Below are 25,133 nucleotides of genomic sequence, written 5' to 3'. Positions count from 1 at the left end.
AGCGTCATTCTATTAAATCTTTCTCGACAAATCGAAAAACATTGAAATGTGCATTATCATTCCCCAATTTGAATATGATGTTGTAGTTAGTCACGTCTTAGAGAGAATACGGTGACGAATAATTTGAGCCCTTGATTGCTGTCTCCAGATGGTTGGATCGGTATATCAAACGTTCGAATGTATGCTCGTGTGAATAATTGCGCGAGTGATATTAGAGGAAAAGACGACGTTTAAGCGACGATCGTAAATGTGTATCTATCTTCGTCTACCCGTCCGTATTTCCACCCCTCGCAGGAATAAATCCACGTCCGTCTAACTGCGAACTAGCAGAAACAAACGCGTGATAAATGCATTTGTGGGAGAGAACAGGATGCGAGCGGCTTTAAAGCGAGCGATGTTTTACACGTTTGTATACATGTATGAAAATGTTGATTGCTTATTGGTTGATAGAGACGGGCCTAGTAATTAAACTAAAATGTTAATTAAAACACAAATTGTGAATAATACATAAGTTATTTTATCATTCTACTGTTGATATCGCGTGATAATTTTTATACGCCAACGAAAAAAATACAAAGAAAATGTAATAAAAATATTCCAAGTTTAACACATCATATTTTAAAAATATATATGTATATGCGTGATAAAAAAAAATATATATATATATATATATATATATATATATATATACACATATATATACATATACATATATATGTGTGTGTGTGTACAACATTTTTTGCATTTTTTAATAATATAAAAATTAATTATGTAATACTGATGAGAGAAAAAAAAACTTATAACGGAATTTGAAATATTTAATTAAATCATTTAGATTCTTCACCAAACGATGCTCTCGTGTATTCGAAGCATTGTCGCTCGCTTTCAACACCGGAAATACAAGAAAAGAGTAAAAAACGCGCGTCTAATTTGCATAGACTTTATTTTAATCTTTTTTTTTACTTTTTACATTTGCTGCTTCCTACAATCTAGTTTCCGTAATGCGGGTGAAACGAGAGAAAGAAAGCGGGAAAAACTCCGCCTGGGCGTTCGGGACATGTCTTTGTTCCTGTTTTTACGCAAAGATACATTTGTTAAGCGGTACATATTGTTCGTGGACGCGTAAATTGTGAAATCGTAAATATAACAATCTTTATAGAATCGTTCAAGAGAGAAAAATTCATTCAATAGAATTGATTCGCGCGCGCGTAATGAAAAATGTAATAAAAAGTTAAAATATGAAAAATATACTTAAAAATATTACTCTAAGTTACACATATAAAGCGTTATATTTTTTTGTATATGTTTGCTAAAATAGCTAAAAGAAAATAAGTAAGTATGAAAAGAATTATTTGATAAAATGATTGAAGAAACTCTAAGTTCTACAACATGGATACAATTCTATCTAAGATATTATTTCCCGAACGAAAATCAATTTCGCGAGATCGCGTGGGAGCAATTACTTTTGCGTACAAGATTGTGTGCACTCCTGCGCCAAGAAAAGATCCTGCGGATAATCTTGAGATATGGAAATAGTGCTTCGTCGAACCTCCGGTCTTTTTCGTTCGCACCCGCTATTCCGGCATTCATTGTCCAAGGATATAGACTAGATAGAACAACTCTTGCTGTCTCTTGCATCCCTTCCTGCCACCCTCTCGACTCCACTCTTCCTTCCTACTCACGCAATCAGTCGCGATCTCCGACGGGATATTGCAAGCTCGCGGGAATGCGGCGAAGATAGAAGGCGTCAGAATTCTCCGGGCGGGGAAGATACATACGAGAGCGGTCCATCGATCGGTCAATCATCATCATCATCAGATTCAAGCGAAGGTGAGGGTGTTGCCCATGCTTCCGGATCGCATTCGCGGTAGCACCGTATCCGTATGGCGGATAGTGATCTGCGTGACCGCCATATTACCGGTGAGGAATTGGGCCAGAGTCTCCACGCCAGCTCGAGCTCTGCGATCGAACGGATAACCCATGGGTCGAGCGTCCGGATACTTGCGGTCCCGCAGACCGCAGTAGCTCACCGCATCCTTGCATCCAGCCGATTCGTCCTGCTCCACCTGTACGCGTCACCGCGAGGATGGTAAAGCAATTCCTTTAGAGCGCGTTGGCTATGTGTCGTTCTCTTTTTTCTTTCTTCTTTCTTTTTTATCATAGAAGCGAAGCAACGCGAACACGTCTTTCCGAAATGACGTTAAAAAAGAAGAGGGAGAAAAAGAGCTTAAAGAAGGTTGGGAGATTTCCATCACCTGACACATTGTAAGCTCTTAAGCGCCGCCGTAAGAGCCCAATAAGTATAAAAAGTACTCACCGCGTCACCGGTGTAATCGGATATCATGATGAAGAGGTCCATCGGGAATCCCTCCTCCTTTCCCTTAGGTATCAGCATGTGCTGCGGCCAGCCGCATCCGCAAAAGTTGAACTGTTCCAAGCTATCGCCGCCGACCGGTCTATTCTCTTCGAGATTGCGGAACGTTCTTTCAAACGGTATAGTTACCGAAGACTCCGTTGATTTACGCTCGATAATATTCTGTCCTGGTCTCACTAGAGACGCCAACAAACAAAATTTTATAAAATACAAGTATATTAAATATCGCTTGCTTTTACGCAATCAATATTTTTTTAAGTAATAAAATATATTTATTTTTGAAAGTTATGTGCGCAAAAGTAGATATAACAAAAGTTAATGTAACAAAAATTATACACTTTAATATTTTCATTTTTGATTGTCATATGTTAAAAAATAAAAAGAGCCCTACAATTTTCAACAATAATATAGCAGATGTCCGCGTTGGATATATTTTACTTTATAAAGTTATATTAAAAATAAGTCGAAATATAAAAATAATAGTGACGAAATTGACATCGAGGCGACTCACATAGTACAGTGAACTTATCCATTTCAATCATTAGCTCCTTCTGATCTCTAAAGACGTAAGGTAATCCTCGTTCATCCTGTCTGGGCGCCATAAATATACGAACGGTTCCTCGACGCGCTGCGTTATTGCGATTGTTGGCGACGATTCTGTATGTGAAGTCAGAATGATTCAGATGAGTGAATCTGGCAAGAATCGGACCGCGTGGTGTAAAGTCAAGACCACGGGATAGATCGACGTCGCTCTTGTTCCAGAAGGTAGCGAGCAGATTTGACGGTTGATTCGGAGTCTGTACTCCTATGTCAGTGATTTCCACGCCGGAAAAGTCCAACTAAAATTGTATAAATGAACAAAAGAAAAAAAGCCAATTAAAATCCGCGCTAATGCCGTGTATGAAAAGTGTCTCGTAATTATTTCTCTCTTCAATCTTTCGGTCAAATTCCAAGGTAGAATTCAAAGTTGGCATTCTCCAAAATAAAATTTAAATTACAGCTTAATTAAGAAGTGATTCATATTAAAAATAAAGATAATTTAACGTAAAAATTTAAGAATATAAAAAAATGGTAAAATTTATTTTTGCACAATTAATTCCAAATTTCTTTTATTCCAGCTACATCTTTAAACTATATCGCTTCAAACTAAGTCCTCATTACCAAGCTATTTAGAATTAAAAACTTAAAGATTGTATTAGTGAAATTAAATTACGTCAATTAAATGTGTACTAAAAAAGTTAAATTTTTCAAAGATTTTTACAAAGAGATAGTTTGAAAATATTTTATGTTATTATTCACAACCATAAAGCAAAATTGAGATATTATTTATCAATTTAGTATTTAACTACCACGTTGGCAAAAAGATTGATTCCGACATTTCCAGTGGTTTTGTTAAATTAAATAACGGGGCTCTTTTTATCTCGTCTGGTGGCTTCGCGTAATTCGAGGCCACATGTTACATGTATTTAACGGCATTATATACTAGGGTGAATTGATGATATATGGCGGAAGCGAGACAGCTGTGCACACCCACCTGCTGTAGGCTATACTCGGGAAGTGTATTCTTGTGCTCCAGGAATACATCGTCGACGAAAGCGTGGTATCTGTAGAAGATGGGATCTCTCATAGCTGTGGCCGGTTCTCCCATGATGCTGAAAGTTTCCTACAAAAAGAAAAAAAATATTGCGTTTTCAACATGTAGCATGATCATTCGCACCAATCCTCAACAATTAGAGATGCGATTTTTTCCTCGACCCGAGATACTGTATGTAAAGAAATTCGAGAAACAAAACGATTATCTCAACACGCAAGTATTTAACATTAAAAATTACAAATCATCGTTAATCTTAGGAAAAAGTTTTGATGAACCTATCATTATTTTCATATCGAACTTTTCGCAATTATAACAGCACATGGTTGCATATCCCGTTACCAAGTAACGATGATCGGGATCATGACAGTAAGAGATGGCGACATGACCGAGGTTGTGAAGGTCCCCGTAGACATTCTGATTGGGCGACAAAATGCTGGCCTCCATAATGTTACCGAGCACGTCCACGCCGCCAAACTCGGTCAAAGGCACTCTCTCTCCTCGGGGATTAATATAAGCGCCGGTGTGAATGGCCTCGTAGATGCGATCGCGCCATCTCTCCAAATCTTGAAGATCAAAGTTGAGTTGATCCACGGGACGATTGATATCCTTGAGGATGGCGCCAGCCGGACGAGCGGGCCAGGTGCGACTGGCCACCAACGAATCCAACTTGGGGAAGTAACCCTCCGGGATCGGTTCGCGCCAATTATGGAAACGCTTCACTCGACCCAATCGGTTACACAGACGTTCGCAATTGTATCTGAAAAAAAGAGAGAAATTAGTAGATGGAACGAGAATAATAACGGCAGGGGCCTCGGAAATTCCCTCAGGCAATATTCGCGAATGTTTGATCTACCGACATAAAACGACAGCAAATAACTTTTGTAACAAAAAGAAAATCGCTATACGAAAGCTAAGCTTTTTCACGGATAAAGATAGCTTTTTAAAAAAAGTTAATAAAAGCAAATTAAAAAAGGGAATACTTTTTACGGACAGCTAGAGGCTATTGACAAGAGAGAGGTATTAACTTTCAAGTTTTAACATAATTTTCTCTTTACGCGATATCTTTTATAATATGCATTTAATTTTTCCGACGCATTTTGGTAAACGCTTTAATCAAGCATACAAGTTTCACTTTTCAAATCAGCCGCCAAGTTTCCTCTGATAATTTTACGCGTAAATGCATTTCAGAACCCATTGGCAAACATTGCTGGAATACCATATAGATTCGAGACAAGTTTCTGCACGATAATAACAATCGGGATAAGAATTTGATTCTCGGTGGTCCTCGGTGATCTCGCAGCGCGGCACGACACGGTATCCAATCTTATCGAGGTACCTTACCTAGCTTGGATTTGATGGTGCATATAGTAGAATAGCTCGCCACGTCGATCTTTGTTAACAATGTTTATGTCAGTCTCAAATGGATAGACCAGATGCCAGTGCCAGTGATGAAGATTGAGCCCGATATCTTCCCTCCAGTAAGCCACGCGATGCTCCTCGTCAAGATCTGACGCGGTATAATCTCGCGGAATTTCGATGGGCAACTACGAATATAATGGAGTGGTATAAAATATAATAAAATTTTTCACGTCTGTATCATCTACTACGTAAAGCGAAGCAATTATCTTCTAAATTTGCGTTATAGTAATTTTCATTGTATTATAACTCTTTGTTTTAAAAGCAATTACAGTATTGGAATACAGATCTAATCAAGTACGGTTCTTTAAAGTATGTAAATTTCGGAGAATTGCCAACATCTGAATACGATCCGCTAACTGAGCTATAATGAATTGTGTACGTGCGCTATTTAAGCTTTTAGTGCAATCTGTTAAAGAGTACAATCAAATGTGTCTCGTCTTGCGATACCTTTCCCAAGCTTAACAAGCTCGAAAGTGTAAAGTGTAATAAAGTCAGAAAGAAAATTCTATTGCATTTTATCGCAATTATTCGGTTTGTATTCAAAGAATAAATAAATTAATTAATTAAACTGCTTAATCGGGTAAACGCGCTTGTTGGTAATTAATGCGTCAACGAGCAAGTGTATTATACCCTGGAGCCAGCTGGTACAACGTTGGCTTCCTCCCTTGCTCTAGCAAATATCGCGCTGTCGATGTATTTATCCGGGAAAATTTCCGATAGCGGTGGTATCGGTAAATCCTTGGTGTCGGGACGATGCAAGATCGCTACCGAGAGCGCGTAGACGAACATCTCGGGATTAACGCGATCGCGACAGTAAACAGACACCGAGAGGAAGTCGTCATAGGTTCGCATACCTGTAATAAAACAGATTAAAACAGATTAATCGTGAAAGCACTTGCAATTTGCATGCGCTTAAAAAAAAATCTTTTTTTTCTCCAAATAAGAAACTAATTTAATTAATCGATTAAAGTAAATAAGATAAGATGATGTATAATAAAATCGCGGAAACAAACCTAAAAAGATGTCGATAAGTCGCGCGGCTAATTTTCGATGTTTAGGGATGAAAAGAGAGAAGGGTTCTCGACGTCCAAGTTGAAGGGGAATGCTTAAATCCGGTAGACTGATCTGTTTTACTGGAACTTTCGATGCGGTATCTTCAGCGAAACGGTTAAATACCTCGGGAGCCATCGGTTGTCGATTTTCGGGCTGCAAGTTTGTTCGAAAAAAAAAGAAATTTATATTCAAGAATCTCTAAGAATCTTAAAGAAAAAGAATCAATAGTATTAACGAAGAAATATTCAAGATTCTTTCTTCGTTTATATAAAATTTTGTACATTACATATCTAGAGAGAGAAATAAATTTAATATTACAGATTATTTGCAAAAATTTTGTGAGAAGAGGATAACGTTAAGAGAAACTTAAGAAACATAATGACAAATAAATTTAAAAATTTACACTCTTCTTGACACAATTCTCTTCAGTTTCTAAACTCTCTCAGAAAATCACATATCGCATATGATGATGACAGAGATCTAAGACACAGTTTACTTTTAACATATCGAAAGATTCAATCAAATCATCTAAATTGCGAAGCTTCAAATTTATACTAAAGTAAAGTTCAATGATGCGAATCACATGGAATAAGAGCGTGAAACAAGATCGGACTCACCAGGTAGTTAGCTGGTACTTGAAAAGCGACTCTGTTCTCTCCCTTGGGCACGTACACCGGCTCTGCGGGTCGATCAAACAGGTATAGAATATCCGATTTCTTGTTACTCGACATGTTGACCGTCAACAAGTGCGTACAACTAATTCGACAGGGAATGGATCGGCGACGCGTATACTGGAGACTTTTGGTAGCGGTGCTTATATCTCGATAGCGCGAGAATAAGGATTACTACGTTGTTACTACTGATAGATACAACGGCTTTTTAACCGAGTATCGGCATTTATAGGAGAATCGCAAAGGATATGGCGGTCTGTCGGCGATAAACGAGATTTCGAATGACCGCAGAATCCGTCCAGGAAGTACAAGATAGTTCAGGAAAGACGATGAAAGCACTTTGCTCAAATCAAATCCTGTGCACAGGTTTTTCTGTATTCAAATGAAATCGACGACGGTTAAAGCTGCAGTAATCGCGTGAATCAGAAAATAGACCGACATATAACATTCTATTGCTAAATTGCATTTAATTTTTCCATATTTTCTAATCATCGTGTTTTCTATAAAATATGGAATATTTGTATGAACATTTATTTCAAATCAAAGTATAATATAATATATTCATTTGTATAACTGAAGCAGACATAAATTGCATTATATTAATTATTTATATATTTTGATATTAAATGTTATTATTCGTGAATGATTACGAATAATAAGGTATGGTGATTATCATGTTTGTTGGAAATTATCATTTTTGCAATTATCATTCAACGCAGTATAATTTATAATCCAGCTAAATAATTGGCAAATATTTAATTAAACTTTCAATATACGTGTATATTCTTCAACATTAACTGCATATATACATCATAATAGAATTTTATAATTTTAAAGAGAAAAAGATGAAAGACCGTATTGATAATTTTAAAGAGGAAAAGATGAAAGGCTGTGATTAGATGGGCGAGGAATTATTTTGATCTTGAATTCAATTAAGTTTAATAACCCAGATATGTGCAAGTGTTCTTTATTGACTGTGCTTTTACATTTTATTCATCTCGCTTCGAGAGTATCTATTCTCTCGACATGCCGATATGTACTCGTAAAGAGAAATTATTCATCTCGCGCGTTTACTAGACGTTTACTTAGGCGCAGATACTAGAAATTAAAAAATAAGATTGCACGAAAATTTTATTATATCATATGATATATTTGCAATACAAGTTTGATATAATATTGTATATGTATTTAGAGATATATTGAAAATTATATTTCAAAATTTTTATAGGGCATCTCTTTCTCGCACACATTAAACTAACGTTATTAGAAAGTCGTAATAAATGCTTAAAATTCGAATTGAAGAGAATACTGTTTTTGTCATCGATATTAATCGACATGTTAATTGTTTTCGAGTTATAAATAACGTTATTAATTTTGGAACATTTTGTATCTTGAATATATAGAAGAATTTTTACAATATCGGTTATATCTCATAAAACAATAATAATGAAAATTACATATGAAGCAATATATATGTATCTCTTTGATTTTATATAAATTTTCTCTCTTATATAAGATACTATAATATAGTCATGTTTATTAATAAAATACAAATATTTATGATTATAATGATGATTTATGATGATGAAAATCCTTCTAAGAACAGGATTTATACATACATAGATATTATATATACATATATATATATATATATATGTATGTATATATAATTCATATATTCATATATTCGATAACGCATACGATATATTAAATTGGATGAAATTTGAAGAGCAGGAAGAGGCAGAAAAAAATAATAAGGAAATGCAACATATATATTATCAGCACTCTCATTTCCCTCTGACATCCTTATTTTCAGTGTCGCCTAACAATTTATTAAATCTACAATCACAATGTGAATCATAACGCTAATGCATAATGCACTCTCAGTCAGGCCGGTATCGATAATCATGCAATTCCCTTCAAAATATCAAGGGCATAAGAAATTTCATTGTTTCCCGATGGACGACTCGCAAGTCTGCTCTAATGATAAAATCGATATGATAATTATCGGGATAATCTGAGTCCAATCCATTGCTACATCCAATTGGAGCTGAAAAAGGAGAGAGGAAAGAGAGAAACAAAATGAAATGGATTTTATTTTACGTTCTAGAGCTTAAGAAAACTTAAGAGAAAAATTTTTACGTCAAAGATAATTAAACAATTACGAATAGTGATTAATAAAACAAAATTAAGAAAAGTGGCAGCAGAAAATTGTCGATATATATTCTATATAGAAAAGTGTATATAGAATGTAAAATCGTAAGATATGGAGTTTATTTCAAAAATATAATCTTTGCAAGCAATAAAGTTCTTTTCCTAGCAAAAATTTAATTAGATACGACATTTCTTTTCACAAAATTTTTAAAATTCAATATTTTTTTAATAAAAAAAAAAACAATCGAATTAAAATTTTGCAATAAAGCTTTCTGTTATTTATTTGTAATTTGGAAGCTCAATTTGCAAAATGTTATCCGTATTGTCAATCCTTATAATTCAAAGTCGATTTTATTACGGAAAGATTGGCCCGAAATTTCTGCAAGATCAATCCCTGAAGTGCCTTTCTCGCGTACAATTATCACATATATTATACATGTATATTAGACGTAAGGATATGGGAGAAAGGAAGAGATATTAATGTGAGAGATGAGACACTCGCGGGAGAAGCTGCGACACGGAAGCCGCTGGAGGAACATTCACCGTTCCACGACAGCAGAGGCGTCGCGCCTTCTCCTTTTGCTCTTCTTCCGTCGCCTGCCTCTCCTACGTCTTCTCACAGATCTATCCGGATTGCCGACGATGACGTCTGCGTTCCTGCGATCCCGGAACAACTGCGAGGTATACGACGGCACTTGACTCGGACTCGACCGGTCGCATCGCGGATTATGACAATCCACCAGCAATCGTGAATCGCCGATCCATTTGCCGTGGCAAGCAGAATTCGTCGATCGACCACGCCGATTGCTGCTACCGGCGATATCGGTCGACAGCTTCCATCTACCGATCCCCACGTATCGGTCCAGACTCTCGTTACTGGGACGCTCAACGCAGATCCGCGAACCTGCGACGATTTTAGATGCTTACCGCTTTCGCTCGAAAGTGATATTTTATTATAATTAAAGTCATGTTTCATTACAATTATACGCCTAGCGAGATGCTTGCTGTCTGTTACGAAAAAAATTTCTTCTATACGCTTTTAACATAGACGCCTATAAATACTCTTTTTCGGCTTTTGACAAAAAAAAGTCAAGACTAATAATTGTACAGTCGTACAGAAATTAGCTTTCCTCTACTAATCATTCTCTCTCTTTTCGTTAATCATTTTTTAAATAACATATATATATTAAAAATATCAAAGTAATTTGATTTATTCTCTATTATTAAGTTTGATAAGAAAAGTGGAATGATTAGATCAAAATGCATAAAGTAAAAAAAACAAGACGTCTAATTTAGTAACGACATAAAGATAATAAATAAACCATCATAAAAATAACTTGCTTTTGTCCGCAAATTTCCGTGTCGTTCGTGTCTTATCTGCGTCTGATATGTCGTAGGTTGGTAGGAAACAACCATTATCTTCGTCACCGCATCCACTTCATTCCTTTGCGATAACAACTGCGTAGAGCAGCATCGCGAAAGCTACGCTCCAATTTACATGACGTTACATCGTGCAGCCATAGCGCACGTTAATTGAGACTAGATCGAGTCGCTTCATTTCCACGTTCGTGACACGATTCACCATTATACGAATTATGTATTCAGATTTTGAGGAGTTTAGGTTTAGATTCCCTTAAAAGCCCCACCTTATTACGTAACTCTAGATAAGAGATCTCGTTCTATTCTATACATTTTATTGTAATCAATATTTATTGCTTTTAAAAGGCAAAACTCTTTCTAGGGTTTTTTATACAACTATAAATCTTTTAACAAGCAACATGATAAAGAACATTTTACAAAACAAAATAACACGTTACATAAGTTCGTTTTAAAACATTTTCATTGATTTAATGATCAGAAAATAAAAAAATAAGATATTTGTTTAAACTATTAACAATTATATATTACTTATTGAAAATAAAACAAACTTAATAATTTATGAGTTTTCTACGAAATTATATTCTTCAGCTTCATATTTACAAATAACAGTGCTTTGCTTTTTATTTAAGCATAAACGGATTGAACTCATAGCAATTTATAATTTATAACTTAATAAAAAAATGAACTTATAATATCGAGAAATGAAAATGTATGTTAAATAATAAATTCAAATAAATTATGTATGTTTCAAAAAGTATTGTATATTACGTATATTTGTAAAAAGAGATAAATAAATCAATTTCTTTATAAACTTTAGTAGAGAGAAAGCGCATAATTTCTGAGAAAAAAATACTCCCACATATCTTTTCATATTTCAATATCTGATAATGAAATTCAATATCTCGATAATGAAAATAGAATTCTTTCTAAATAATATTTCTGATTTTTATTGTAAGATCGATTATCGCAGTGTGTGAGTATAATATTACTTATACCAACCTTCTGAGAGTAAATTTGAAATTCTACTGCAACCCTGCGAGACGCGTACAATAGTGAAAGCAACGCAGCTGCCTCTGAAACGTGTATAACATCGTATTACATTGCAGCTTGTAAAGTGTAAACCAGAACGAGTTCTCTCATGTTTTCTTTTTAGACATCGGACTATTGTGTAATAGTCCAAAGAAAATTCTGTTGCCTGCTGGAGGCCATGAAATTTGCTTCACTCGTTCGACAACAAATCCGAAAAGTCTTGATGCTCTGTGATGCGATATTCGTTACGTATTTTGTGATAATCTGGAGCACAAACGTAAAATTAAATGCTCGACACATAAACACTTTTATCTTAGTTACGGAATAGAATTAAAAATGTATCTCTCTCTAGAAGTTTCAAGAGAAATCTTTTAACATGATTGAATCCTTATGTGAAGATAAATAACTTTGAAAATTAAAAACTCCGATTAATCTATTATGCAACTATTACAAACAGTAACAATCTGTTACAAATTGCTCTGCGTTATCAATAATATATACAAATCACAATTAAAGATTATTAATTTATGGCAAAGTATAAATTATTATTACATATAAATATATTAAGAAACTTTGCAAATAAGCTCACTATTTATTTAATTGAAAAGTTTGAGAGAAGTAAAAAGTATATATTATATAATCCCTATAATGAACACTCTTTTAGCAATGTCCACATAAAACAAATATAAACAATTTTGCGCTTTAATTTTCTCACGAATCCATCGCTATCTTATCCATTTTTACAATGTACCGATGAAAAGAAAAAAAAGATTCGTTGTTTCTGCTGCTCGAATTGGGAACATGTGTAGCAAATCGTATTTCGCACGATTCAAAGCTAAGCACGGAGACTTGACCTACCCTTTATCGACAATCCTATCCTTGATCCTTACGTCTGTACTGTTTCCGTCGCCCGGAAAGAGTGCAAGAAGCGTCACACCTGCGGCAAATAAAAGAAAATTGTCTGAAGGATGAAGTCGGTAAACGTGAAGAATTTCGCGTCATAATATGTGATCGAGGATAAATCGCGTATGTATGAATACTTGTGAATTTTCTAAAAGAAAAAAATATTCGCCACGAACATGTATACATACGCTTGTATAGAAATTGGAAAACGCAAAGGACTTAATATAATTTATTTTTTTCTTTTTATACTTGAATTTTTTTTATATTAAAATTTAGATATTAATCAATTTCACATGCGAGAGTCACTAACTTTTAGCGTGCGGCTGCGGACGAATTCCGGCGTGGCATGTCTGGAAGCTGCGGCAAGTCCTGACTTGATCCAGACGAGGACAGTGCTTTCCGCCGTTTTTCTCCGAGATCTCGATCACCCGGCTGCGTCTTTGAGTGCCACTTCCGCATCCGTTATCGCATGGACTCCATGGACTCCATTCGCTCACCGCGCAATCCACCACTGTAAAGATTGAATGAACATGACGTTAAGATCCGATCGTTTATCGCGGACGAACGATAAAATCGTCCTGAAACTGCAACTGCGACCGACAAATCGATAGTAGAACATCTGGAAAATGTCGTCTCGTTCAAGCTCTCTTTTTCAAGCTTCCATTCTCAGAGTAATTAACTCTCTAACAATATTTTTATGATTATTATTATACAAGATTTAATTCTCTAAAATACAATTACAATACATTATAGCGCGGTGATGTGTGCATGTTTCAATAAAAGTCAAGGAGTCAACCACCATTATTTTCCCGATATTTTATGCCGCCTATAAAAGGCAGTTCGCAAAAATAGCGAACTATTTATGAACGTCCCTTCGAAACGTCCCACCGTGTATTGTTCACGTCACTCTGCTATATCGCCTTTTCGAGAATACGGGAGGCATTAAAAGAGGATAAAAATACGATAAATGTGTCAGCAATCACTGATACTTTGCCATGTATTAAAAAATACGCGGAATACGCGAGATAAAAATTTATTGAATGTAGGCATTCCATTTTGCGTAGAATGCATTGAAAGAATTACCGGTACATTTAATAAAATGCAGTAATCAATTTTTACAAAATTAACACCGTTAATTAAGCGATAAAATATAATCTGATAATGAAATATTAAGCAATAATTATTTCGCGTCAAATTTGTAATAGCTATTTAAAACGAGAGCTGAGCAATTAGTTCAAAATGATATCTAACCTTCTGTTGAACACAGAAAGTTAGACAGCACAATTTATCTTACGTTTCTAAAATATTTCTCTTTTATAATAGAACCCACCATTACGCAGTCTGAAAAGGCAATTAGAGAAAAATATTCAAATAAATAAGATCTTGCTCCTTTATCTTCAGGATATAGAAAAGAAATCTTTGAAGATTGGGAAGCGCAATGTATCATAAATAAGGCACATAATAAAAACATTAAAACAATGCGTATCGCGAAAGAGAGAAATAAAATTAATGAAATTAAATTAAATATTTCATATAACTCTGCATTTGCATTTACAGCAAATAATGTATAATTAAATGATGAATGCTAACGTATTAATGTAATCACATTTTTTACATGCGCAAATTGTGATGTATATTAATATAATTATTAACATTTTCAATATTTTCCCATATAACATTTTCTTGCGTTTCCACACACATACACAATTAGTGTAATTTAAAGTAATGTTAAAAATTTATTATACGAGCGATCGGTTTTTAGTAGACATTCATAAATACGAGAAAAATATTTTACAGATAATAAACCAATATTACAGCACACCAAGTGACAAAATTCAAGCTGCAAAATTTTACATTAGGTTGTCAGCAAGTGGTAAGTAAAGCAAGATGTGTCTAATTACTTATTTATCGTTTCTCTTTTATTTAATATTAGAGAGTCGAGGTCTATCTGGTCCAGCTCATCGTAATCAGAACACGGTTATATCGATCCATTGTGTATTCGAACTAAATTATTTCACCTGTACACCGATTGACGATTTATCGAATGGTTAAATCCACACACGAGATGTTGGAAGTTTTTTTCGAATCAGAACGAGAGTATAATACGTCCATGATCGTCTTTCATCCATATAAGATGATGTTACATCTTTAAGTCGGGAGAAATTTCTTCGGCAGGTAAGCGTGATAATCGCGTTTTGGCGCAACTTTGACTTTGGCGAATATCGAAGCTTTACAATTTTACAAAAATCGGCCATTAAGGATGATCATGCCAGGCAGATGAAAAGCCGCACATGCGGCGAGATGCAATAAGATTATTTTTATCATCGATAACCGCTGTCGGCTTTGCAATCCTATGCATTCATCTACGATAAATTATAATGCGATTTTTACTTGCGTTGTTATTGTTGTTTAGTGAACAATTTATACGTATATGCTAATCTTGGCAATTAAACTGGTAACGCATAGCCATGTTAAACGAACGGAAATGTGAATCGAGTAATATTAATCCTTTTATATTTAACAGGCGCATTATTCGGCAATCAATAAAAATGGGAACAATTTCAGACAATGTAGGATAGCTCGACTATTTATTATGCAAATATAGGCGACAATAGGATTTGTTGATAGCGACACAAACAATCATCAACACGATTCCAAAAATCATATCATATAAATTACAAAAAGAGAATATAATAAAATATCGCATTGAATGTATGAAATAAAAAGAAAAATTTTTTTAAATTTAATTATTCTAGTATTTAACGCAACAAAAAAGTAAGCAAAAAGCCAGTATTCTGTCAAAAGATTTAAACTGTATCACAAGATATTGTAAAGAGCAAAAAACTTGAATAAATGTCATTATCTCAATATTATCACAAATCTGTAGAATATGACCATAAAGATTCGGTCTATAAATTATAAATTATTTTGCAAAGATATTCTTTTCTTTTATATTTTGTCAAAACTGACCCTCTAGTCTAGACGGAGCGTTATCAGCTTTATTACTTAGGCGATACAGCTGTAATAATTCTTCCAATCTCTGTATAAAAGATAATTCTTTACGGATCATTTCTTCTAAATACAAAACATCCACATACTCAAATACACATACAAATTTATATAAACATATATTTTTATGTTTATTTTTGATATTTGATTTTTTGTGAATTAATTTTCTAGAAATATTTCAATTAATTTCAGTAGACAAGTGACTTTTACAATTTCCTTAATATTATTTAACATATTTTACGGTACTTTATGCATTGAGAAGGTTATGCGATATACATAATAGAGTCTCAAATATACGATATATGTTTGAAATACTTTATCATGCAAGAATAAGTAGATTCCTGTTAAATGCAATAGATCCATATTTCAAATTGATAGCTGCTCGATACTTGATTAAATTTTTGCAGGATGTATGTTATTGTAGATACTTGTTGAAATGTAACATCAGCATTTTTTAGCAATTGATTTGATCAAAAACTGAAAGTAGATATTGGTTTTAAAGTGTTATAGAATAAAAAAAAATAAATCACATATCTCACTCGCCATTTAGTTGATATATTGATCTGAAGAGAATGAAAACTTTAATAATAAAAAAAAAACTTGCATGTGTGTGAATAAAATTTTTCACTCCATCAAAACTGTTTTTTTTTTCTACATGAAGATCATTGATATAATTAAAAATTTAATAGCAGTTTGTAAATTATTAAGGAATAATTCTCTCTACCTCTCTCTCTCTCTCTCTCTCTCTCTCTCTCAAAATGACCATACTGAAACTCTAAAATATGCAAGATATAGTACATCTATAAGATCAAATCCATATAATCCTACAAAATCCATAATGTCTAAGAGTATACTTAACATGAATTGATCTATTAGTAAAAACGGACTATGTTCAATTAATTCATGTTCTCCATGTTATTATCTTTTAAAAACTGATTATTTCTTTGACATGTTTACACTTGATTATATAATTAATTTATCGATACTTATTATTCCATGTGTTCTGATTTTATACCAAATTCCACTACAAATAATTATTAAGATTTTATGATTGACAGATTCTAGACAGTGAATTATTTGTGAATTATGACTCGAGCTATAAACTTACTTATTCTAATAATAAACACATATATTAACAGTAATAACAATATATATTATAAAATTTCCTTACATGTGTCAATCGATAAAGATTAATTTTTAACATGTATATGAGTATTCTATTTTTCGCAAAGAATATAACGTATTTAGAGTGTCAGTTTTCTCTTTAGATAAATAAAAAAAAATTAAATTATACTAAAAATGTGAGTTTTTGTAATTAGGTTAATTACTTATATAAAATTATAGTTTGATTATTTCCGAATAATTTATTACGGAAATAGATTGCAATATCTTTTTTATAATAAATCATGCAATTATTGCACAAATTTTTTATTGAAAAAGAAGACTTATTTATCTCTTTCCATGCAAAGATCGTTGGGCACATACCACCGCAGGTTTCTTTGAAATCGTCGCAACAATCGGCGAGCTTGAGACAGGCATGATCGCAGTAACACGGCTTATCGCGGAGGCTCTCGATAATCGCATTTGGTGACTCCTTCTGGATGACGCAACCAGAGTCCCTGCCTTGGCAGCAGAGCTTCGCGGATCTGCAGCTTCCGGCGATAGTCTCGTCAACGGTCAGAGAAATTAGCGTGACGACGATGATAATCGACCCGACCAACGTCGCGTCCTTCCTCCACATTCTCCTCACAATACCGCGACCCTGACGATCTTGCTCTCACAACCACCAGCTATTTACAACGACCTTGAGCGGTTTCTTAGCAGACGTGGAAACGCACCGCACGTGACCGTGATGTTTATGACTCCTGCTCGACCTATTTTACAGCGCGCGATCGATCATCGACATATCGATCTATCCCCGCCTTGCTCTTCCTAGATATCGCGTCTAATTTCTCAAAAAGAATGTTTTTCCAGTTTTAATAGAATTCATGTTTGAGATTGCAACCAGAGTTACTGGTTATTAACTAGAATGCACAGCTCTTTGCAAAAGCATTTGCATGGAAGTTTATAAAGTTAATTATTTACATTACGAGACTTTCAATAAAATATAATTACCGCTTGATATGCGAAAAACCTTTAATATCTTGTTTTTTTTCTATTTCTTTAAAGATACGTTTTACTAATTAATTAATTAAATAATTAATTAAATCTATATTTCTTTAGCTAAAATAATATATATATATATATATATATATATATATATATATATATATATACATATATATTATTTTAGACGCGCCAAGAAAGAAAATAAAAATAAGGCATGCCGAGCAAACACTTTGTGACACGATTTGGATTTTTGCGGACGCGTCGACACTACAGGAACAACCGACCCTTCCATGAACTGTGTCGCGATCAAACTGAGTATTTCAACCCCACGAGCACGAGAAGAATATAACCAGGCGCGCACCATGTTGCGCCTTGTGCCGACTCGTCGTCCTTGCTTTTCGTACTCGGCGCACCTCCCACGGGAACCGCAGCAGCCGGCATCTACCTGGGCGCATGCCCGTTGCTGTCTTCTCATGGGATACCAGACGATTTAGTGGCTGTAGCTTTTAATGGAATTTAAAGAGCAACAATTCGTACCATATATGTATATAACGGTAACATATCTTTTCATGGGGACATTCCAAAACCATTGTATGTCTTGTTTTTTTTACAAGTTCGATAAGAGAAAAGATATGTTTTCAGCGATAATGTTAAACGAAAACATATTCGTTCATCGTTCTGCAATTTATTAATTTTCAATGTTATGTAGAATTATATTAGAAATAGCTAGCAAATGTCACTCTGTCGGCTTTATGTATAGATTCTTTGATCAAATTGTTTAAATATAATTTTAAGAAGATAGTCTGTATATGATACCTGATACTCTGTCATTTCATTATCGACTTATCATAGAATGTGTGGCGTTCGATAAATTAATCATTCGTTATTCTCTCGTTCAGATACAGAGTTTTACAAAATTAAAAGATGAATATTTTTCTACACCAGAAAACTATTTTAAAGTTCCATTTCACATTAATCTTTTCAGTTTACATTAAGATGTTATGTAATTTATCTGAAAGCAATGTTGCGCATCATATGCAAAAAAAATATTTTGTTGATTACTTATATCATTCTATTATATAATTGTCAGTTATCCACTGTCACGGAACATTTTGCTTACATATGAGCGAAATGTATTAATACAATTCTATCATTAATTACGCATCATGACTTTAATAAAATGATAAACACATGCTAAACATAGAAAGATTTTCTTCTATTTATAAGAGACCAAAAGCGAAAAAATCTTTGACGATAAATTTGATCATTATTACACGAGACTTCTCAATACAGTCTTACATTTCACTCTGTAGAAGAAACTATTGTATGATTTAATCCTGAAAATTTTTTGTGTTTTCATCATCTTAGGACCGGGATAGCGCGAACGCAGTCCCGACTATCAAAAATTGTACGCCCGAGATATCCACATTAGGGATATTCGCAAGGGTCAGCTCAACCGTAGTGCAATGGGAGAGCCTCGCCCTGGAGGAACCGCCTTCTTGATCACGGTAACCTCTGCGCCAGGTAAGTATGCTTTCGTTCGCGATGAGCATCAATTTATCCTCATTGAGATGGCATTTTAAACACGAGTAATCGATTCATCGCCTGCGAAGCCTAGCGATGAGTTTATGAACTATGCGCATGAGAGAGAGAGAGAGAAAGAAAGAGAGAGAGAAAGAGAGAGAGTGAGAAAATGAGAGGGTAAGAGGGAGAGAGAGAGAGAGAGAGAGAGAGAGAGAGAGAAAGTGAGAGAAAGAGGGGGATACCGACCGACGACCGACTCTGCGCATGTTTCTTTGTCGCAATTTAACGTTTTCAAATAATGAAAGAGATTATTAATCTCTTATTATTTAAAAAATATTTAACTTTTCTTTTACTTTTAATACATGTAAAATTAAAACGTATATGTAAAATTTATATTCTCTCATTTTAAGATTCTCTGTATTCTATATTTTTTTTATATATTATTTAAAATGTATTTATTTATATCACCATATTTATTTATTTTATATATACTTAAATTGTTAAAAAATTATCTGTTGAACAAGAATTGCACACACAAATGCGAATCTTAAAAGATTAATACATATATTGTATTTTATACAATATATACATATAATACAATGTAAAAAGAAATATATATATGAAATATATATACAAATATATATATATATATATATATATATATATATATATATATATAAAATAAATGACAAAAATCAGTGATCACAAATTTTGAAGAAAATCTCACAGAGAAATGCATTCGTAAGATCGCGAATGGCATCTAAAAATAACTAATATATACATGCTAATAGTAGAAGAACTAAGAGTGGACTAAGATTAAAAAGTTACTCACATTCTCAGAATACAGTCTGTATTAAGCAATAAAAGTTGAATACAGATATTGCAAAAGTTTGCCGCGTGTTCTATAATTGCCATGAGCATAATCTCCTTATTCCCTCTTGTTTCTTACTTCCTATTATCCTTAGGCACGTGCTTCACTGGTTTACGATGAGAAAAGTCGTTAGAGTTTTATACAAATGTATAAAAACTTTTCAATGTTTATTTAATACGCGTTACGATGCTAACGCTGCAGGCACTAAAAAATATTTTCTTTATAATTCTTATTTTTCATTTTTAATTATTCTATATTTTTGTGTCAAAGATTTCTAATATCTTACACGATTACAAATATATTTTATAATGTGCGCATTAAGTAATAAAATACGGTACGCAAGAAAAAGTTATAGCTCATCCTGATTTAACAAATATATACATATTATTAAAAATGTTATTAATGATAAAAAGAATAAATATCATATATAATATCTAAAATATTATTTTGTTATTTTATTATATTATTACAAAATATGTCCATTTTAAAAGTATTATTTATAATATTTATTTATTATTATTTTATTATTATTATATTTTATTTTTATTATTTTTTATTATTGTTATTATTATTTTTATTATTTATAATATTTATTAATTTATCATTTTATTTAAAACTCTCTCTCTTTCTCTCTCTTTCCTTTTTATTGTCATTATAGTTTATTACATGTAATATTAATAATTATTTTACCATTTTTGTATTACATACATTTTAATCTCTATTTATAGGCAAATGGCTCTTTCTTTGCAAAAAAAAAAAAATTTCTCCGATTTTGAATAATAGAAATGCATTCCGGATATTGTTTATACATATATATATATAGTAGCGGCGATGTTTGCCAATGATACATATAAAAAATGTTCGAGATTCGGAATTTTTGGCAACGCAATTTCGTATTGTCGCTGATTAGATGAAATAAGTATTTTGCGAGATGGAGAAAAGTCCTAAAGAAAAATATGGACCGATCGAATGAAATTCCTGGCTGATACCAGAGCAGCTGGGAACTGATTGATTAATCGTACGTGTAAACAACGTGTCTCAACATTGCTCGATATCCGCAGTCTCTTTTCCCAGAAATAGAACACGCGCTCTTGGAAGACGACAATTAATTTTCTCAGTCTTGTCGACCGTTTCACAATGTTCGCGCCAGCTGCGACAATATTAATAAGAGAAGACATATGTATCTTTGTGGATAGCAGTAAATCGATATACATCGTAGATTTTTTATACACATTTGTTCAAGTAAAAATATAAAAAATACAAAGCATGTTTTCCTTTAATCACATGAGTTTTTTGGATCGTAATTTAATAAATTTAAAGAATTTTTCTCGCAGATAAAAAAAGAAACGCGTGTAACACGCTCTTTGTACGTATAATATTCTAATCCAAGATATGTGCAGTATAAGAGAGAGAAAAAAGGGAGAGAGAAAGAGAGAAAGAAGAATTTCATTTTATTTGAGAATTATATTAAAGAAGATTTTATTATAACGTACGTAAACGAGATGATATATATAATTCTCGATCCTTTTTATATTAAGAAATTTCTGAATTATGAGCCTTCAAAGTTTCAATAGTTGACATTTTTATTTCCCTCAAGATGTATCTCATATATAAAATATAACATTCCTGTTGCTTCATAATCATATTGTATATATGATATAGCACCAACTACTGAATCATTAAAGAATAGTGTTTTAAATATGCGTGTGCGTATCCGTGGTGGTGTGTGCGCGCACGCGCGCGCGCGCGTGATGTGTGAGTGTGAGTGTGTGTAAATATCTTGTGTATCGGTGTATATGCGTGCGATGCATATTCATTTCTAGGTACAAAGTAAAGCGGGGAGCACACACTTTTGCATAAGCGCTTAACCATAAACATAAAGAAATTGGTCCACAAATGTATGCATAAGAAAATGAACCAATCAATTTCCTTATGCTTATTGTTATGCGCTTATGCAAAAGTGTGTGCGCTCCCCGCTTTAACTCAATCACAAAATATTGCGCATGCGTGTCATGTCGTGCATATACATACAGGTGATGACAGGGTGACAGCCATAGACATAGTATATATCTAGACTTAGAAATTCTTAATCAGAGATCGGCCAAACCGTTAACGATTTCTGATTGGCTCTGTTACCTGTAGTCAAACCGGAAGTGTGAGAGAGAAAGATATATATATATATATATATATATAGTGCGAGAGAGAAAGATATATAGCTAATCTAATCGACCTAGCCATAATTGTTCATTAAAAATACAAAAAATAAATAGTTTTGGCTCTTGTATTTTACGTGTTACACCTAATTTGGTATATTATAATTTTTCAAAGTGAGATTATATGAAATTATGAAAATTTGTGCAAAGTAAAATATGTATATTACTTTACATATATGACTATATTATAAGTTAATGTTATTTATTTCCTAATGTAATCTCAAAATTAAGTCTAATAATTTTTTATTTCAAATCAAATAGGTATTAAAAAATGCCTAGTGGTTGCAGTGCCGGTTATTGTACAAATAAAAAAGGCTTAATTAATAAATAAATAATCAATATATAATTTTTTAATAGTCAATTCATATTATTAGTGATATTAACATTAAAAAACTAATAAAATATATTTATTTGTAATCTTTTTTAAATACGTGTTCTGCTTTAATATTTATTACTCACGTAACTAAAAACGGAAGATATATATCATATTATTGTATTTATTCAACATTCAAAATAAACCGCCATGTCCAAAGACGTCAAAAACGTCATATCCGGCTTTACTCCACGACGGCACATTGTCCGATCTCTGGTTAAGGATCTCTATCTAGACCGAGTGTTTGTCCTTTTTTAAGAAATGGGGAAAAGGTGCATGTAGAAAAGGATAAATTCTCTTTTGTGCCCCTTGCGTTCTCTCTCTTTCATGTATACGTAGAAACAGAGGAACGAAAAATGTGCATGAAAGAGAGAGAACGCAAGGGGCACGAAACAAAGTTTATCCTTTTCTACGTGTATCTTTATCCCCACTCCTCAACACTCGGTCATAGATATACTATGTCTATGATGACAGATGATCCGAGCAGCTATAGCAGCTGCCAACTACCAACCATTGCTTTCTATCTGTTATGTATATCTTGTCTACTATTAATTTAATTTAACAGCAATCTTTCAGCGAACTCCGAGCGATTATAACGTTTGTTTTGCTCCCGCAGCATATCAACATGGGCAGCTGTTGTGGATTATGTTACAAAGAATCATCATCGTACGAAGATCTTACGCCCGATCGGGTACGTCTTCTGAGTCTCTAGTTTATAAAAATACATATATAAAATATTAATATTTTGGCTGCGTGATGTTTTTATATCGTTATACTATTGTTTGATTAACTTTTTTTTTTTATTCGAGATAATCATTTCTATCATTTACTTGAGCTCTAAAAATTTAAGTCTTTTAAACTCCTATAATTGATGCGATAGATAAATAATTATAAAAAATATAAAATTATGCCATTTATTCCTGTTACTTAACATGTTGTTTTATATAGATTACGTTTATTTATTTAGGAGACTATACGCAGGAGACAAGCAGAAGCTGCTGAGAAAAGAATTGCTGAACAGCAGCAAAGGGGTATAAAAGACATAGACTCTGTTAAAAGACAACAGCGACGAGCACTAGAACTTGAGAAACGGGAACAAGAAGCTGCTGCTACCAGTACGCAATCTACGTTAAAGGTAAAAACACAAAGCAATTACGTTCTTGCTGCTGCATAAAATTATTTGATTATATATTTGGATAAGAATTTACAAACATTATCATACTTTAGTGGCAGGTAAACTAATCTAAGAAGAGATGCATGCTACTGTTTAACAGAAATGGACTGTATATTGATTTTTACAAGATATTAAATATTTAATATAATACTTGATCGGCCAAACTGAGGTAGATTCGACGTCACTGATGATATTGATATGATCACACAAGTGCAATCTTATTTTGTACCTTTGATATAGAATTAAGTTATGAGGATAGGTTAAGTTTTGGATATCTTAATTAAAGAATTAGCTATGTGTGAAACTATATATATATATATATATATATATATATATATACACATGTATACATACATACATACATACAAACATATATACATACATACATACATACATACATACATGCATACATACATACATACATACATACATACATACATACATACATACATACATACATACATACATACATACATACATACATACATACATACATACATACATACATACATTAAAATGTCACATAGTTTTACATTACATTCAAGGCTTAATTGCTTTTGCTTCAATTTATTAAATATAAATAATTCTCTCTATTTTCTTAGTGATGAGAATATATACATAAATATATTAAAATTATTGTACACACATATTTATAAATGTTTGCAATTACATGCAACTACGTAAATTGTAATAAATTGTTGTAATGAAAAGAGCAGCACAAATATGATAAATTATATTATATTTTCTTAACTTTTCTTTTAACAAAACTGCATTTTGTGATTGCAAATTTTGAATTTAAAAATTTAGTATCTACACTACAAAAAATGTATATCGAGGAATAAGACTAAAAATGTGTCCTTTTTGTAATATATATATAATCATTTTTATATATAAGAAGATTTATATGTATTGAAATAGAAATTTTATATCTATAATATTCAATAATTGGTATAAAAGACAAGTTTTCAATTTAATTCTGATAATATATTTATATTTATAATATTACATAGTATTATATAGTATATATTTGAGATAATACAAAATATACATTTATTATTAGTATTATTATATATTATTATTATATTATATATGTTTTGTGTGTGTGTGTGTGTGTGTGTGTGTGTGTGTGTGTGTGTGTGTGTGTGTGTGTGTTGTATGAATGTGTGTGTGTGTGTGTTTGTGTGAAATAACAATACATGTAAATGTACAAATGTAATATATCAGAAATTTCAATTGAATGAAATGGTATTTCAGAATATTTCTTGTTGATTTTAATTCTCGTA

At 32.8% G+C, this 25,133-nt stretch overlaps 3 protein-coding genes and 1 non-coding gene across 10 annotated transcripts; 1 reads left to right on the top strand and 3 right to left on the bottom strand.

The window, feature by feature from the left end:
* Nucleotides 1–926: 926 nt before the first annotated feature.
* LOC126854943 (phenoloxidase 1) lies at nucleotides 927–7,304 on the bottom strand. The gene is made up of 9 exons (XM_050602149.1): nucleotides 7,058–7,304; nucleotides 6,401–6,593; nucleotides 6,018–6,241; nucleotides 5,310–5,512; nucleotides 4,308–4,725; nucleotides 3,909–4,037; nucleotides 2,886–3,213; nucleotides 2,318–2,550; nucleotides 927–2,066 (listed from the first exon to the last, which is right to left on the bottom strand). Exons 1-9 carry the CDS (start codon nucleotides 7,169–7,171, stop codon nucleotides 1,821–1,823), a joined length of 2,088 nt encoding a protein of 695 aa, XP_050458106.1. The 5' UTR covers nucleotides 7,172–7,304; the 3' UTR covers nucleotides 927–1,820.
* Nucleotides 7,305–8,062: 758 nt separating this feature from the next.
* On the bottom strand, nucleotides 8,063–17,989 carry LOC126855032 (somatomedin-B and thrombospondin type-1 domain-containing protein). 6 transcript variants are annotated; one of them, XM_050602363.1, is made up of 6 exons: nucleotides 17,702–17,989; nucleotides 17,072–17,538; nucleotides 12,888–13,088; nucleotides 12,533–12,611; nucleotides 11,645–11,718; nucleotides 8,063–10,169 (listed from the first exon to the last, which is right to left on the bottom strand). In XM_050602363.1, the coding sequence occupies exons 2-6, from the start codon at nucleotides 17,325–17,327 to the stop codon at nucleotides 9,805–9,807; spliced, it is 975 nt and encodes a 324-aa protein (XP_050458320.1). In that variant the 5' UTR covers nucleotides 17,328–17,538; nucleotides 17,702–17,989; the 3' UTR covers nucleotides 8,063–9,804. The 6 variants fall into 6 exon arrangements, with proteins under 6 accessions (XP_050458320.1, XP_050458299.1, XP_050458338.1 ...); XM_050602342.1 differs by having other exon boundaries at nucleotides 17,072–17,531; XM_050602381.1 differs by having other exon boundaries at nucleotides 17,072–17,460.
* Nucleotides 17,990–19,064: 1,075 nt separating this feature from the next.
* LOC126855154 (U1 spliceosomal RNA) lies at nucleotides 19,065–19,227 on the bottom strand. Its single transcript, XR_007688199.1, has one exon. It is a non-coding gene; the product is annotated as a U1 spliceosomal RNA (small nuclear RNA).
* A 3,668-nt stretch (nucleotides 19,228–22,895) lies between these two features.
* On the top strand, nucleotides 22,896–24,912 carry LOC126855110 (small VCP/p97-interacting protein). Of its 2 annotated transcripts, none has more exons than XM_050602494.1 (4): nucleotides 22,896–23,207; nucleotides 23,293–23,367; nucleotides 23,644–23,811; nucleotides 23,904–24,912. In XM_050602494.1, exons 1-4 carry the CDS (start codon nucleotides 23,151–23,153, stop codon nucleotides 23,916–23,918), a joined length of 315 nt encoding a protein of 104 aa, XP_050458451.1. In that variant the 5' UTR covers nucleotides 22,896–23,150; the 3' UTR covers nucleotides 23,919–24,912. The 2 variants fall into 2 exon arrangements, with proteins under 2 accessions (XP_050458451.1, XP_050458460.1); XM_050602503.1 differs by having other exon boundaries at nucleotides 22,907–23,202.
* Nucleotides 24,913–25,133: the final 221 nt, after the last annotated feature.

This window comes from Cataglyphis hispanica, chromosome 1 (assembly GCF_021464435.1).
Source record: "Cataglyphis hispanica isolate Lineage 1 chromosome 1, ULB_Chis1_1.0, whole genome shotgun sequence".
Classification (NCBI taxonomy): Eukaryota; Metazoa; Arthropoda; class Insecta; order Hymenoptera; family Formicidae; genus Cataglyphis; species Cataglyphis hispanica.
This window is presented reverse-complemented; position numbering and strand designations above follow the sequence as displayed.

Bases quoted from the DNA above. Each gene is read 5' to 3' on its own strand.
- LOC126854943 (XM_050602149.1), bottom strand. From the start codon at position 7,171: ATGTCGAGTAACAAGAAATCGGATATTCTATACCTGTTTGATCGACCC. The intron at 3,214-3,908 runs GTGGGTGTGCAC...ATACAATTTTAG, and splicing joins CCGAGTATAGCCTACAGCAG to TTGGACTTTTCCGGCGTGGA. The intron at 2,067-2,317 runs GTGAGTACTTTT...TGACGCGTACAG, and splicing joins CCGATTACACCGGTGACGCG to GTGGAGCAGGACGAATCGGC.
- LOC126855032 (XM_050602363.1), bottom strand. From the start codon at position 17,327: ATGTGGAGGAAGGACGCGACGTTGGTCGGGTCGATTATCATCGTCGTC. The intron at 13,089-17,071 runs GTATGTGCCCAA...CAATCTTTACAG, and splicing joins TTTCAAAGAAACCTGCGGTG to TGGTGGATTGCGCGGTGAGC. The intron at 11,719-12,532 runs GTAGGTCAAGTC...TACACGTTTCAG, and splicing joins GATAGGATTGTCGATAAAGG to AGGCAGCTGCGTTGCTTTCA.
- LOC126855110 (XM_050602494.1), top strand. From the start codon at position 23,151: ATGATCCGAGCAGCTATAGCAGCTGCCAACTACCAACCATTGCTTTCT. The intron at 23,208-23,292 runs GTATATCTTGTC...TTGCTCCCGCAG, and splicing joins CATTGCTTTCTATCTGTTAT to CATATCAACATGGGCAGCTG. The intron at 23,368-23,643 runs GTACGTCTTCTG...TTATTTATTTAG, and splicing joins AAGATCTTACGCCCGATCGG to GAGACTATACGCAGGAGACA.